This window comes from Silurus aristotelis, assembly GCF_946808225.1.
Source record: "Silurus aristotelis genome assembly, chromosome: 4".
NCBI lineage: Eukaryota > Metazoa > Chordata > Actinopteri > Siluriformes > Siluridae > Silurus > Silurus aristotelis.
The window spans coordinates 21,838,671-21,854,235 of NC_139577.1; the positions used below are offsets into that span (position 1 = coordinate 21,838,671).

At 38.6% G+C, this 15,565-nt stretch overlaps 1 protein-coding gene across 3 annotated transcripts in view; it reads left to right on the forward strand.

Moving 5' to 3' along the window:
• Window positions 1-15,565, forward strand: part of LOC310724356 (adenosine kinase-like) — a 69,992-nt gene that overhangs the window by 24,251 nt on the left and 30,176 nt on the right. For 2 of the 3 annotated variants that reach the window (XM_083538230.1, XM_083538232.1), the window contains exon 4: window positions 6,382-6,460. In XM_083538230.1, coding sequence (XP_083394356.1) covers window positions 6,382-6,460 — 79 coding nt within the window. Of the gene's footprint in view, window positions 1-6,381; window positions 6,461-10,484; window positions 10,821-15,565 lie in introns of those variants that run through there. The other variant, XM_083538231.1, reaches the window with a different exon arrangement.

Sequence of the window (15,565 nt, forward strand, 5' to 3'; positions counted from 1 at the left end):
GAAAGCCCTGTAAGGTTACTGTTGAATTCAGGTGTATGAGGGCATCATGGTGGCGTCTCAATGGTTCAGGGGCTTTGATTAAATTTTAAACTCTTTTAAACTTTTAAAGGTTTCTGAGTGGTGTTTTCCGATGTTCTCCTCAAAGCCATGAAGGGTAGATCAGTGACTCTTTTATAGCCTTTACTTGTGTGTTTGTGCCATTCAGTTGATTCACATTTTCCATTGACATTGTAGTCTACTTTACATTGTGATCTTACAAATTTATCTCGTTCCTGACCAGGATTGACGATACCAGATTATCTGAAATATAGAACATTTCAAAATATTGAATATTCATATATTTCTTAAATGCAAAAAGCAAAATGATGTCTTCAAAAAAAAAAATTTTTCAAACCTTACTAACTATTTAAACTAACACCAACATACATATTTGCATACAGACCATGTCACCAATAAGCATTTATGACTATAGATATCCAGTGTATCAATCATGCTCCAGCTCTCGTGTGATTGTGTTCATCTGGCATCAGAAAGAAAAAAAATTGTCTTGGCAAGAGAATCTGTGCAGAGGAAGAAAACAAAGCAAGCAAATGACAACGGAGCACATGCTCGTGCGCACGTCTCATTTTTTTCCCCCAAAAAACTTCTGCTTATCTCCTCATTATTTCTCTATTTAAAACTCATTTGCTGTATTTTCCAGTCGACGGGACACACGGACCATTTAAACAGACCCACACTGTTGTGAAACATTGCCTAGACTAGTTGGTTTGGCTGCATCCCAAACAGCATAATAGGGCCTTAAATATATATCCTGGTATGTCGGAATAGTACGCTGCTAAATATTGATACAGTTTTGACAAATTAATCTGTTCAGTGTTATGTGATGATCGGATTTCCACTTGATCGTAATGATTGATTTTGAATAGGAATACAGGATGCTGCCATCTCTTGGTATGGAAAGTTACTTATGTTCTTGCAGGAATACACTGTACAGTGTGTGCATGGAATCTAGTCAGCCGTAGGTTTTGCGACGTGTTAAAAATAGGAGGTAAAGCAGCAGGAGCTGTTTCTAAGTTGCCCTCATGTTTGCCTCTGTTTATTTGATGTGGGTTCCGTGTGCCAACCGTCTAAGAGCCGCTCCATCAATCTGTGCACACAAAGGGCTTCCATAGTGTTCCTTTTTTTTTTTCTTATGTATTTAAAAACCCATTCTTTTCACAAATCCAAACTTGTATGTGTGGTGACCTTTGAATTATAATTTTCTGTCTAAATATAGTCCATTCTAGCGGCAAAATACTAACATACAATTACAATTAGCATTTTACAGCTTTGCAATGCCTATACTTTAATATCACTTCAAATTGGGATTATTACGATTTTGTGACCAAAAGGAAGTACATTTATAAACAGTTCACCGAAATAAAATCTGTATATACAAAACATTAGAACACCTAATCTTTTATAGTTTTTTTAGAGACACTTGCATGCTCCTTTTGTTTATATGCAACAAACTAGGTTATTTAATGGTATGAAGATTTACTCTTCTTATAAAATATTAAATGTACTGATGTTTAACTTTATTTTCAGTGAAAAATCCTCACTTAGTGTCTTTAACTCACTCCACAAAGATTTACACACCCCTGGTATTCAGTTAGTTAGTTTATCTGAACATTAACTTAAATACTTTGCCATGCCTCTTATAAAAATTATCAAAAGGCCAGAAAGAAATATCCAAAAACACCTTTGATGAGTTCATCCCAGAGCAGTTCAATACAATTTAGGTGCAGTGACTGGGCAGGACATTCTATGATAGATAACACTACACTACAGCCAACTGTTTGCTCTCTGAATAACACTTACCGAGCTCGGACATCATTGTCTTGTTTGTATGGTGAACTTGGTTCCAATAAACCACAGTCCAGCCATAATTGCATGTTGTTGAAGTATGGAATGGTAGTCATGTTGGTACAGTACATTTTACCTGGAATAAGTCTCCAACGTTCCCTGCTGCAAAACAACCCCAAAGCTTTAAACTTCCACCCTCCATTTTTTAATGTGGATACATTAAAAATTACATCTTGCTCCTGTTCATCTTTTATAAGAGCCAGAATTTTTTTGTCTTTGTTGCATCATAAGTAAAAAGGACATGCATGTGTCAAAAAAATATAAAATTTAAATTTTATGTCACATACATATAAGACTGTTTCTCCAATCTTTTGGCAGGTGATATAATTTTCATTCAGTTTTATTCTTTAGAATCTATTCCTGAAATATATAGAGTAATAGATTTAAAAAAAAAAAAAAAAAAACCCTCACTATAGCTGTTTCTTTGTAACCCCACACATAATTCACAAAGTCTGCTAGTTCACCCTCAGTCACAGGAAAGTTCTGGCTATTAAACACGCTGCTAAAGTCAGTAATAGTTGCTGTTAATCATATCAGAAGTTAGTCACAGTAGTAGTTTAATGCTGTGCTTGAGGGGTTCTAATGTGCCTGTATGTTTATACATTGTAAAACTAGTGGCTATAGTACTGTACCTGTTCTGTACACTTACTTTTTTATTACTTGCATGGAACATATGGAGAACTTCAGCAGCTGAATATTTCTGAAGACTCTTCCAGTTGAGTGTAGTGAGGCTTGGCTTCCTGTCTGTTCTTTTATGTCAGAACAGAAATAGAATGTTGATGTTGACTTGTATGTTTCATGAGTGTTGATTTGCCAGCAGATGTATATATGTGTGTGTGTGTGTAATTATATATATTTTGTAGGATTTCTTCTAAAGTTTCACTTCACCTGAACTCTAGAAGACCAAAACCTGTTCTAGCATGACAATGCCTCTGTGCACAATGGCAGCTCCATGACGATATGGTTTACATGGGTGGGAGTGAGAGCTCGAGTGACTTCCTTTTGAGCTCTGACCTAAACACTTTTGGGATGAATTGAAACGCCAGGCCTCCTCCTGACTTTACTAACGCTTGTGTGCTTAAATGACCACAAATCTCCACACCAACACTCCAAAATCTAATGGAACATTTTTCCAGAAGAGTAACGAGAAGAGAAGCGATTTAGCCAGATAGATCATTTTATAGTACCGAGTACTAGTGTATGCCCATAGTCCATAGTTTTCTTTTTACAGCCATTCTTTTATTAGTGATTCTCAGTCTTGTACTGATATCAAGATCCGGAGCCAAAGCAGCTTTTTATTTAGTTTCCAGTTGCTGATCCACTTGAACCATGTAATCAACGGCAGCATGGCGCTCGCTCACCTGGCTAAGGTGTGCTTGAAACTAGAACAGTGTAAATATGTGGACTGGCTGAGGGTCTCTCAGGACTGATTAAGCCTGATTAAGATTAAAGAGCTCAGGTTAAATAGTTGACTCCTGATTGAGTGATTATAGCATGGTTAGCGGTTACTGGAGGGTCTGCTGGCATGGAGCAGTCAGCTAGTGTTTACTTCTCTCATTAGATGATCTATCCGTTAAGTGTCACTGGAGTGAACCTGATTTTCTTATCCTGCTTATTCATTTGGAACCAGTTCTACTGACTGAAAAAAAAAACCTGCACAATATTATTGGATTGGTTCATGATCTTCTGGATTTAATTAACTGATTTTTGGGGGTTTAAAAGAGCCATCTGATACAATTCAGAGCTGACCTACTTTAATGGAGAACACAAAAGAACACTTAATGGTACTACTTTTCTAGTCTGCATCTACATGTGTGCAAACAAAAGTCATTATCATCATAAATAACAGAGCTTGGAAAAAAAAAGGGGGGGGGGTTGTTCTGCCATTCTGAAATGACACTCGATTCTCATCTTGGTTTAATATATCTAACTACAAGCACATGCAAAAAACATTCCCCTCTTTTATCAATCTGACATTTAAGTGCATTCTTTTCAACCCTTGTAACATTTGTGGTGAGGCATTTCAAAGGGAGCAGGCTGACATTCCTCACTATGCCCTCACTTTTTTTTTTTTTTTTTTTTTTTTTTTCGGTGTTTTTTTTCCTTCTTTCTTTCTTTTCCTTAGCAAACACTGTGTGTTCTTTCAGCCCATAATTTGGCCTCTACGCTCATTTAGGACTAAATGTTTTGGTTCTATGAATTTGTAGTCTCGCTGTCCGAATTTTTTACGAGCTGTTACATGCAATCTTTTTGACACTAATAGAATCTTCGCTGCCCAACCGAGCCTCTCGTTTCCCAGCATGAAAAGTGTGGAGACATCACATTTCCGTTTTGTCATCCCTAACGAGTTGAGGATGAGCTACACTCCTAATCCAATAGGCTCACATGTATGTCTTTTGTTGTTTGATCGACCTCCCTGGCTGCACTGCCCTTTTTTTTTATCTTTTTTGGCCAGTCTGTATGGTTTTCTTTAGCAATTGATTGTGTTTTTCCACAGTCGGAGTGAAATAAGGGCTAAGGACGACAGTTCGGATTGAGGAATGTTCACTTTGAGACTTTTGACGAACGGCCGCCTGCTTTTCCCTGCAGACTTGCTGCTAGTTTCTTTCACTTGCCAGTGCAGTCACATCAGCTGCTTTCAGTCGTGCTACTGTACAGTTAATAAAACCCACATCAGTACTGTGCAGTGATGTTTTTATTTCCTGCTGTGCAGTGGAATGCTCACAACATGAGTTAGTAAGTAAACACTTGTGCTTTTCTGCCTTCAAGAAATTGACAGGGTGTAGATACTTTATAGCATGTGGGCGTCTCTATTGGCCGACTTTGTAACCAAGCAGAAGTGATGGGTCACACCAATGTGGCCAAGACGTAATCTACAGTTGAATAAGGTACAAATTGCTGAAGGTTCTTTTGTGTGTGTGTGTGTGTGTGTGTGTGTGTGTGTGTGTGTGTGTGTGTGTGTGTGTGTGTGTGTGTGTGTGTGTGTGTGTGTGTGTGTGTGTGTGTCAGTGTATGAGCGAGTGTGTGGTTGTGGTTTGATTGTAACTTCAGTCCAATATGCTGTGGTCTACTGGTTGTTGCGTCTTGGGTTGAGGAAGTGTGTGTGGGTGGATGTATCTGTGTTGTTCCCACGCTTTGTGGAGCGTTAGTGTCGCACCTTGGATAGGGGGCGCTCTTAGCTTCTCAACTGGCCTGCAAAGTCAACTCGACACCTAATTCAATTAGTCACCTAGCACTTCACTTAAAACATTTACATTTACATTATTGTTTCACTTCATATTCAGGTTTTTCTTTGGCCCCCACCTCGCACAAACAGTCTGCTCCGGTCAGGAGCACGCCTGAGCCTCACTACGTCGTCTTGAGTAGCCCTAATATGCCGAGCTCTCCAGCACAAGCCTTTTGTTGCCAAGTGTGCAGCATTGATGTAGATGAAGGAAGTACTTAAACGTGTACTTATGTGCGAGCTCTCCTCGCTAAAACAGACCCCCCTGTTGCTCGCTTCCTGACCCTGCTACACCCCCCCTGAGCTAATTCTGAAGTGTTGCTTGATGGGCTTTTCCTCCCTGACAGTGTTGCTTGAGAAGTGACGGAAGTGCTGCGAATCAGGTGACCCAGTGCCGAAGCAGCCCCCCATTAATAAAACCTGAACGTCGGGTTCACTCTCATCAGGCCAATGTGTTTTCTCTTTCTTTAAACGTATCATTTATATATATATATATATATATATATATATATATATATATATATATATATATATATATATATATATATATTTGAAACACCTATACACATGCTCATTCATGCAGTTATCCAATCAGCCGGTCATGTGGCAGCAGCTCATGCAGAAAATCATCTAGATACAGATAAACTGCTTCAGCTCATTTCTGCACCAAACTTGAAAATGATGTGGCATGATTGTTTAAGCCAGACAGGCTGGTTTGAGTAATTCCGAAACGGTTGGTCTCATGTAAATTGTGTGTGATGTGTACATAAAGGACAAAGCATTTGAATTTGCTTTTGGCTCCCATTCCTTGTGCAAATCAGAGAGAGAAGCAGTTTAAAAGTGCAGCTCACCCCTGATGATTATATTGTTTGCAAAGCTACCTTAACACATTTTTAAAGTCAATTATGCATATTTTTGTTTCCTGAAATGATGCCCAGATTGCATGCTGTTCACCAGGGTATGTATGCACGCTACGTGCAGAAGTACAGTACACATGCACATTTTTAGATGGCTTGCTGCCCTCCGGCACAAGGCTACAAGTCCTCTATTTCCTGTTTACAATGTATGAGGTTTCCTGTTCTCAGTGTCTCTCTGCTGGTTGATTTTGTGGTTTTGCAGAGATGCTCTGGACAGGCCCCTGTGCAAAAATGAAACACTGATCTTTGTTGAGCTTTTAAAATAATCTAATGCGGTTAAATAATTTTTTCTGGTTTAGTCATTATTAATATACTTTTTTCCTCTCTTTGTCATAGGTTCGAAGAAATTCGCAAGAAGTTTAATGTGGAGTACCATGCTGGTGGCGCTACCCAGAACTCAGTGAAAATTGCCCAGGTTTGTTTTTCATTCTTTAAAAAAAAATAATAAATAAATCATTAAAACGTGTCGGTAACAGTGCCGTTTCTGTGAGACGACTCGGCCATGCCACAGTTCCTCGAATAAAACAGGAACCCGGGTTCTTGGGTTCACAGCTATGTTGATCTAACTGTGGTGACTGGAGCCTGTCTGAGGCAATCTACAGAGATTATCTTATTGAGGCAATATGTGTGGTTAGTGATTACTGGCAGCCCTTTTACTTTGAAATAGAAGCTTCCTAAAACCCTTCCTGAGAATGTAATGATGGAAGCTGTTAGAGAATTACGGCTAGTACATGATAAATTGATTTTAAGGTGTAAGGTGTAGTTAAGTCACCTATTTAAATCCTCAGCGAGGCCATCACATTAACCGCAGAAGCCGAAAAACTCTCCAGGCTCATTCAGCTTGAAGTTCATCTCCATGTAAAGGCTTTTTCAGAGTAATGACTGAACTGCTTTCATTTCCCTGGTGACCTATCAGTGCTGTTAGAGCACAAAGAAGCAGAAAACTATGCAGATCGATACTGATACTCTGATACTGGGTTGGCTGTGATTTGGTTTGTTTGTTTTTGTTCTTCAACACAAGGTGCAAACACTCTTGCAATCCACATTATTTCAGGTGGCTGACAAACTGTGCTCTGAACTCGTCTCCGTTCTACATAACTCAAAATGTTCAGTGTTGCTAAGGAGAAATGTTTCATTGGCATCCTTGACACTGACTCTGATCCAAATGCGGTGATGAATTGCAACTCAAAGCCATTTGCTCCCAATGTACGCCTCGTCCTGAAACGAAACGGTCGTCGTTTGGCCACCAGCCAGAAAATGCAACTGCACTTTCATTACTTTATTGCTTGAAGCTTTACTCCTGTTAAGCACATTTGTTATGACCAGACATGGTCTCATCGAAGGACAGACAGGACCAATTCCTCATTTAAGCTGCTCTTGTGCCAGTGTTCATTTGCCTAAGTGGATTTAGATTGAATGAGCTTTGGATTGTACCTGTCCTGTCAGACACCGTATCAGCCACTGAAGCTGATTAGAACAATGTTTTCGTCAAAATGCTGAGTGGCTCGACACAAAAGTCTGTTCATGAAGAGATTGCGTTTTAAATTCTGACAATGCCACAGCCATCAAGACCTTGCCGGAAAAGAAAAGTTAAAAGCACACATTGTGATCTCTTTGTATGGTGTACACTTACAATTTCCCTTCACTGGAACTAAAGCACAATTCTGCAAAGGTCGGAGTGAAAGAAATCTAATGGCCTGCACGGACCCCTGACCTCAACCCCACTAAACACTTTTGGGATCAACTGGAATATTGACTGTACCTCTTGCACCTTTTCCCCTAAAAGCAGTGCCTGATCTGTTGAATGAGCACATTCCCATAGCAACGATTCATTATCAGGTGTCTACAAACTTTTTGCCCTGATAGTATATTATAGTGGAGTCCTGGCTGATGGGGGAGAAATGGCAATTGACCAAAATGGGGAGAAAATACTTAACTGTTGCTCATTTAGAGGTTTGCATTTGGATATTGAGCAACAGTTGAAGTAGAGGTTTAGAAGAAATCTGGAGAGCCAGGAGCCATGTAACAGTGTGTGTGTCTATGTTGTAGAAAATGAGAGCTTTCGATTGATGGGCTCCCGTCTGAGCACACATCAAAGCATCGGGTGAAGATGAGGTGCTCAATCAAAGCTTTTAGGGCAAAAACCAGGCAGCAAAAGAGGAGTTGCATTCTGCTCCTGTTACCTGCACAAGACTTTTACCCTACAAAATCCATTTACCCTACAAAACTGCATAATATATGCAAACCACCTGTTCGAAGAAAAAATTTTATAATCAAAGATTATACCAATTTCCACTGACAATACATTTAATTGTCATTGGGTTATTTTTTTATAATTATGATTTTTTTTTTTATTAAAATTTTTTATCAAAAAAAAAAAAATATATATATATATATATATATATATATATATATATATATATATATATATATATATATATATATATATATATATATATAATGTATATATAATGTATATATATATATAATGTATATGTGTGTGTATATATATATATGTATATATATGTGTATATATACACATATATATATACACAGTGAGGAAAATAAGTATTTGAACACCCAGCTATTTTGCAAGTTCTCCCACTTAGAAATCATGGAGGGGTCTAAAATTGTCATCGTAGGTGCATGTCCACTGTGAGAGACATAATCTAAAAAAAAAAATCCAGAAATCACAATGTATGATTTTTTAACTATTTATTTGTATGATACAGCTGCAAATAAGTATTTGAACACCTGAGAAAGTCAGTGTTAATATTTGGTACAGGAGTCTTTGTTTGCAATTACAGAGGTCAAACGTTTCCTGTAGTTTTTCACCAGGTTTGCACACACTGCAGGAGGGATTTTGGCCCACTCCTCCACACAGATCTTCTCTAGATCAGTCAGGTTTCTGGCCTGTCGCTGAGAAACAAGGAGTTTGAGCTCCCTCCAAAGATTCTCTATTGGGTTTAGGTCTGGAGACTGGCTAGGCCACGTCAGAACCTTGATATGCTTCTTACAGAGCCACTCCTTGGTTATCCTGGCTGTGTGCTTCGGGTCATTGTCATGTTGGAAGACCCAGCTTCGACCCATCTTCAATGCTCTAACTGAGGGAAGGAGGTTGTTCCCCAAAATCTCGCAATACATGGCCCCGGTCATCCTCTCCTTAATACAATGCAGTCGCCCTGTCCCATGTGCAGAAAACACCCCCAAAGCATGATGCTACCACCCCCATGCTTCACAGTAGGGATGGTGTTCTTGGGGTGGTACTCATCATTCTTCTTCCTCCAAACACGTTTAGTATAATTATGACCCAAAAGTTCTATTTTGGTCTCATCTGACCACATGACTTTCTCCCATGACTCCTCTGGATCATCCAAATGGTCATTGGCAAACTTAAGACATGCCTGGACATGTGCTGGTTTAAGCAGGGGAACCTTCTGTGCCATGCATGATTTCAAACCATGACGTCTTAGTGTATTACCAAAAGTAACCTTGGAAACAGTGGTCCCAGCTCTTTTCAGGTCATTGACCAGCTCCTCCCGTGTAGTTCTGGGCGGATTTCTCACCTTCCTCAGGATCATTGAGACCCCACGAGGTGAGATCTTGCATGGAGCCCCAGTCCGAGGGAGATTGACAGTCATGTTTAGCTTCTTCCATTTTCTAATGATTGCTCCAACAGTGGACCTTTGTTCACCAAGCTGCTTGGCAATTTCCCCATAGCCCTTTCCAGCCTTGTGGAGGTGTACAATTTTGTCTCTAGTGTCTTTGGACAGCTCTTTGGTCTTGGCCATGTTAGTAGTTGGATTCTTACTGATTGTATGGGTGAACAGGTGTCTTTATGCAGCTAACGACCTCAAACAGGTGCATCTAATTTAGGATAATAAATGTAGTGGAGGTGGACATTTTAAAGGCAGACTAACAGGTCTTTGAGGGTCAGAATTCTAGCTGATAGACAGGTGTTCAAATACTTATTTGCAGCTGTATCACACAAATAAACAGTTAAAAAATCATATATTGTGATTTCTGGATTTTTTTTTTTAGATTATGTCTCTCACAGTGGACATGCACCTACGATGACAATTTCAGACCCCTCCATGATTTCTAAGTGGGAGAACTTGCAAAATAGCAGGGTGTTCAAATACTTATTTTCCTCACTGTAATATATATATATATACATATATATATATATATATATATATAGTGTGTATATTTATGTGTATATATATGTATGAATATGTATGTATGTGTGTATATATGTGTATATATGTGTATATATATATATATATATATATATATATATATATATATATATATATATATATATATATATATATATATATATATATATATATACACACACACACATACAAAAACAACTCGATAAATATAAAAACTTTTAAAAATAAATAATAAAAAAACCCTCTGGCTGTGCTTCACAGACCCCTGGGTGTTCCTGGACCCCACTTGAGAAGTACAGAAGGGCACACAGGAAGCCCATCAAACATCTTATAGCAGTGTACTTGGACATATTTAGCCCGATCTGTACCTTAACACACCCATGTCCACTCAGGAGGGACTTGGTAATTAGTGGACAAGTTGCATTAGATGTGTTCAAGCGAAGCATATCGGACACGCGTGCTTCATGACCAGGCTTCTGATTTGCTGGTTTAAAGCATTTTCATCGTGTAACCCACGCTTGTTCTCTGCTGCACGGACTTAAAAAAAAAAAAAACCTTCCATTTTTATTTGATTTTATTAATAGCAGAGCTTTAAACCTTTCTGTTTTACCCTTTGATGTCCCTGAATTGGTGAGTCCATATGTGAGAGAGAGATGTAGTTTTATTCTGACGTTGCCCTCTCATGCCCTCGAGGGCCAGAGCAGATGAAGGCTCCCACCTGCCAGGAGGAACGTTCTCCCATTCTCTTTAAGCAGTGCAGCAAAGGGAACGCAAGCACTGTTCTGGAGCCCTGAACATCAAAGCACGGACAGTGAATTGCCAAGCACTCTTTGACCAGTTCTGTTACGTGTGCACACACTCTACACACTCCTAGTGGGGCCTTCAAACGGCCGAGTGTGAAAACAGAGACCTACTGATACCTGGTACCAGAACGCACCAAAAATATGTGCAGCAGTTTCTAGAAAGTTCATTTCACTTCATTTCTCTGTTAGGAGTTTATATATATATATCTTTAAGGGTGTGTTTCAACCTCATCTTTATCTGTAACATATGTGCCATTGCCACAGACAACAGTTTACAATACAATACAAACTTCCATTAAAAGTGAGCTTCTGATTAATGGCTTTCTGTTCTTTTTTCCTAAGGGCACTTGTTAGCGCAGTCAATAAACGTTTATTTGAAGCGCATAAAAACGTGTTTTCTGTAGAACACTTTCATAAATTTTGCAGTCAAGTATTTGGAAATTAAGCTCCACTATTCTTTTTAGAGGTCCGTTTAGAGATGGTACTACTTCTTCAGAGGAAATCGTTTGCGCTTAGGCATTGCCAAGGGAAACTCTGAATTACACCCATGCTGAAAAATGTAATAAAACACATACATAATAGCTTTGGGTATGGATTTCTCTCGCGTGTTTTATCTTCAACCTTTTATTAGTGGAACGCAAAACTTGTATGTTTGAATACAGTTGTGTGTTTTAAATGCTTAGTGTTTAACTAATGAGGAATAAAACATACCTGACTGTGATGTTAGTAGAAAAGAAACAGGAGGTTGTGCATTTGACAATTATTAAAATTTTATAAAAATGTTTTACTTTTTTTTTTTTTTTTTTACTGCTTATAGTATGTATAAAGCATTTAATGTTGTACACTGAGACAAATTAGTTAGTGACCACTTATGTTGTAGATGCTTTAAACTGTCATTCATGTGCCAGTCTTGATCTTTTGTCCTGAAGACTTTCCTGTGGTGGAAAACCTCCTGACTGTTACAAAGCGCTGACACCCAGGACTCCTTTCATTAATGTTATATAAACGTCTCCTAACAGAAAAACCTCACTATAGTTGCACCTATAGGTTTTATTTATTAAATAACAGCACTGTTTTCTATTCGGGTTGTTATTATTGTTAGGCCGGGGTTATGTAGGTCATCCACCAAGTCAAGACGTGTAAATGAGCAGTTGCCATAGAAACAATAACATGTCAGAGTTTCATATGAACCATTTAAATGAAAGACGTGTTGTTCTAGATGATAATTCTATGCTTGAGTTAGATTTGAGTATTTAAGCTGGGGCTATGGTGTAAAGATGCAATAGCCAGAGATTTGTTGGAAAAATGTGAAATTCTTTAAAAATCTAAAACAATAATTACATGCATGTTTAATTGGTGCTTTTGGTACGTCTTGAACTATTTCATATTTTGGGAAGAATGTTTAAAATGTCTTCCTCTATCTTTCTTTTTTTTAAATAAATAGGTAGGAACTAGTCTTTTCATAGAGCTGTAGAGGTTTAGGAGTTAGTTAGTTAGAAGTTTAGGGTTAAGAAGGACTTTAATTTGCTGTATAAAATCACCTCTGATCTTTCATCTGCATTACTTCCATACCTTTCAAGTTACACTAAAAAGTGCTTAAAAAATTGGGAATGCAAGAAATTGGGTTTGCAGTGTGCATATAGTGTAGAACTCAACCGATATTCGTATTAATAATTATATTTCTCTGATGATGGTTGAATGCTTAATTAAACATTGAATGGCAGTTTTCAAAGTTTTTGTCGTTACACTTTTACACATTTTTATACTCGTTACTCTCTTTTTTTTAGAGGTTTGTGAGGCTCACCATTTGGCGTAGCATGCTCTGGGTGAAGGGGACAGAGTGCATCAAGCTTGTGTAATTAAAACATTTTGGCAATGTTTAGACCAGTAAATTACTGAGAAACAGCTGACTCGCTCGCCAAATAAAATCGGCCTGTTGCTCATTTTAATTATTCAGCATCTTTACATCATTTCTGGTCTTTTTTCAGAGATCTCTTGCACCCAGACAGGCACCTTAGGAGTTGGTTTTAACAAGCTGCCTAAAGAGATTTATTTTTTAATTTGTATTTTTTTAAACTTACTTTTATTCTCAGCCATTTATGCTCTTTTTTTACCAGCCGTCATTGGCCATGTTTTCTTTGCAGATTATTTTCAAGAGTTAGAAAGGGGGCCCAACCTTGGAATCAAGCTGGCCTTTTTTTTTCTTTTTTTTTTTTTGTATTTTTATTAGAAACACATGTGCACTGTGTAGTTGGAACTCCTCTATGCAGAAAATCACTTAACTGTCTTCAGCACTCTATGGCCTTTCCCAGTTCAGATTTTTTTGCATGGAAACTTAAATTGGGGAAAAGTTGGTGTCTAAGAAGACAAAAACGTTCCATGACCTCATGTTTGACTTGGTGTTTTGGCTTTCATTTAAATGAGGCCCAAAGTTCAATCAACCTACTTGATTGATAGATTATATTTTTTTCCACCCCTTTGGACCACAGACTTGTTGCCAGTGAGACTTGAGAGAAATGGCAAATGTTAGACATTGTATTAGACGTTGCCTGGGCGCGAGAGGAAATTTCAGTGGAAAGCCGGGGAAATTCATGAACCTCTGAAGTCAATTTGGCCCCTGAGATCCTATAAACAAGAGGCCTAGCAGGGAACCCTAAACTCTTGTGGTGAATGGCAACAACATCTGTGTCCTATATTCACTTCTGCACATAAGAGAAAGTCAGTGATTGTCTTGATATTTTGCTGTCTGACAGTATTTCGGACAAAACTGCAGGTTTATTAGGTGCGTTTGTGTGCGTGTGTGTGTGTGTGTGTGTGTGTGTGTCTTTGTGTGAGAAACTGCTACTTGGTTCTCTTCACAATAGGGCTTTACAGAATGCGTGTGTAGCTGTAGCGAAGTGCAGTGGCTGATTAATGGCTGTGACATTGCTGCAGGTAAAGAGGCGGATGTAATTTGCAGCGTGAGGCTGAAGTCCAGCTCTGTCGTTAAGCACGTTCTTCCACTCCTCAGACACGAGGTTAATTGAACGTTACCGTTAAAAAGCCACTGCAGGTTTTTAGGCGGCTCAGTTGCTGAGAACTGTTTATTTCCATTCGAAGGAGGGGAAAAGGGTCACAGACAATTAAGCCCCTTCAAAAAAGTGAAGGGGTTACACACATGCTTGTGCCTTTGTCCACACCTTTGCATTCCACTTGAGCAGTGGAGCGGTAGCCATTTCCGTCTGCTGCACTGAGCAGACCAACAGGTTACAGGTTACACCTAGATGTTGTGTGATTTCTCATCACACCTTTTCCTCTTCCATCTCTATCTCTCTCTCTCACTTTCTTTCTCACACACTTTTTTCTCTGTCACTTTCTTGTCAGTTTTTTTTTATTTTATTTACTTCACAAACCAGGGTGGAGTATCCTTTTGGCGGGGTTGGTTGCACACAGGCCTGTCTAAGCTCGGAGCACACTATAATACTTTAGCTAATATTTTTCCACTGTTTCCCATGCAAGTGTGAGCAAACACACTTAAAAAGCACCACCTCTAATCTGAAGTTGTACCAATCCCCAGGACTCCCAGAATCCCCTCCAAGCACTCTCCTGACCTCTTCATTTGAAAGGCTGCTCGAAGCACCCCTATTTCACCACCTCAACATGTTTTATGTGATATATAAATTCACAGTGTACAATATGTCCTGATTATTAGAGTATGTCTTTAACAGTTCAGTTATGGCTGAAAAATTGCTGCATTGTCATACACTTACAGCATTCCAGCACACACTTGGCATTCACGCTCTCCAAGTATATGTCTTCAATAATGGTGCTGTGTTCCACGTACCTTGGATGTGAGGAATTGGAACTATGTCTTTTTCAAGCTCAAAGTAGGACAAAACACAATAAATGCCTCTATGCTTGAATTTTGTTGACTACAGCATATATATATATATATATATATATATATATATATATATATATATATATATATATATATATATATATATATATATATATTATACATACAGTGAGGAAAATAAGTATTTGAACACCCTGCTATTTTGCAAGTTCTCCCACTTAGAAATCGTGGAGGGGTCTGAAATTGTCATCGTAGGTGCATGTCCACTGTGAGAGACATAATCTAAAAAAAATAATCCAGAAATCACAATGTATGATTTTTTAACTATTTATTTGTATGATACAGCTGCAAATAAGTATTTGAACACCTGTCTATCATCTAGAATTCTGACCCTCAAAGACCTGTTAGTCTGCCTTTAAAATGTCCACCTCCACTACATTAATTATCCTAAATTAGATGCACCTGTTTGAGGTCGTTAGCTGCATAAAGACACCTGTCCACCCCATACAATCAGTAAGAATCCAACTACTAACATGGCCAAGACCAAAGAGCTGTCCAAAGACACTAGAGACAAAATTCAGCCCAGAACTACACGGGCGGAGCTGGTCAATGACCTGAAAAGAGCTGGGACCACCGTTTCCAAGGTTACTGTTGGTAATACACTAAGACGTCATGGTTTGAAATCATGCATGGCACAGAAG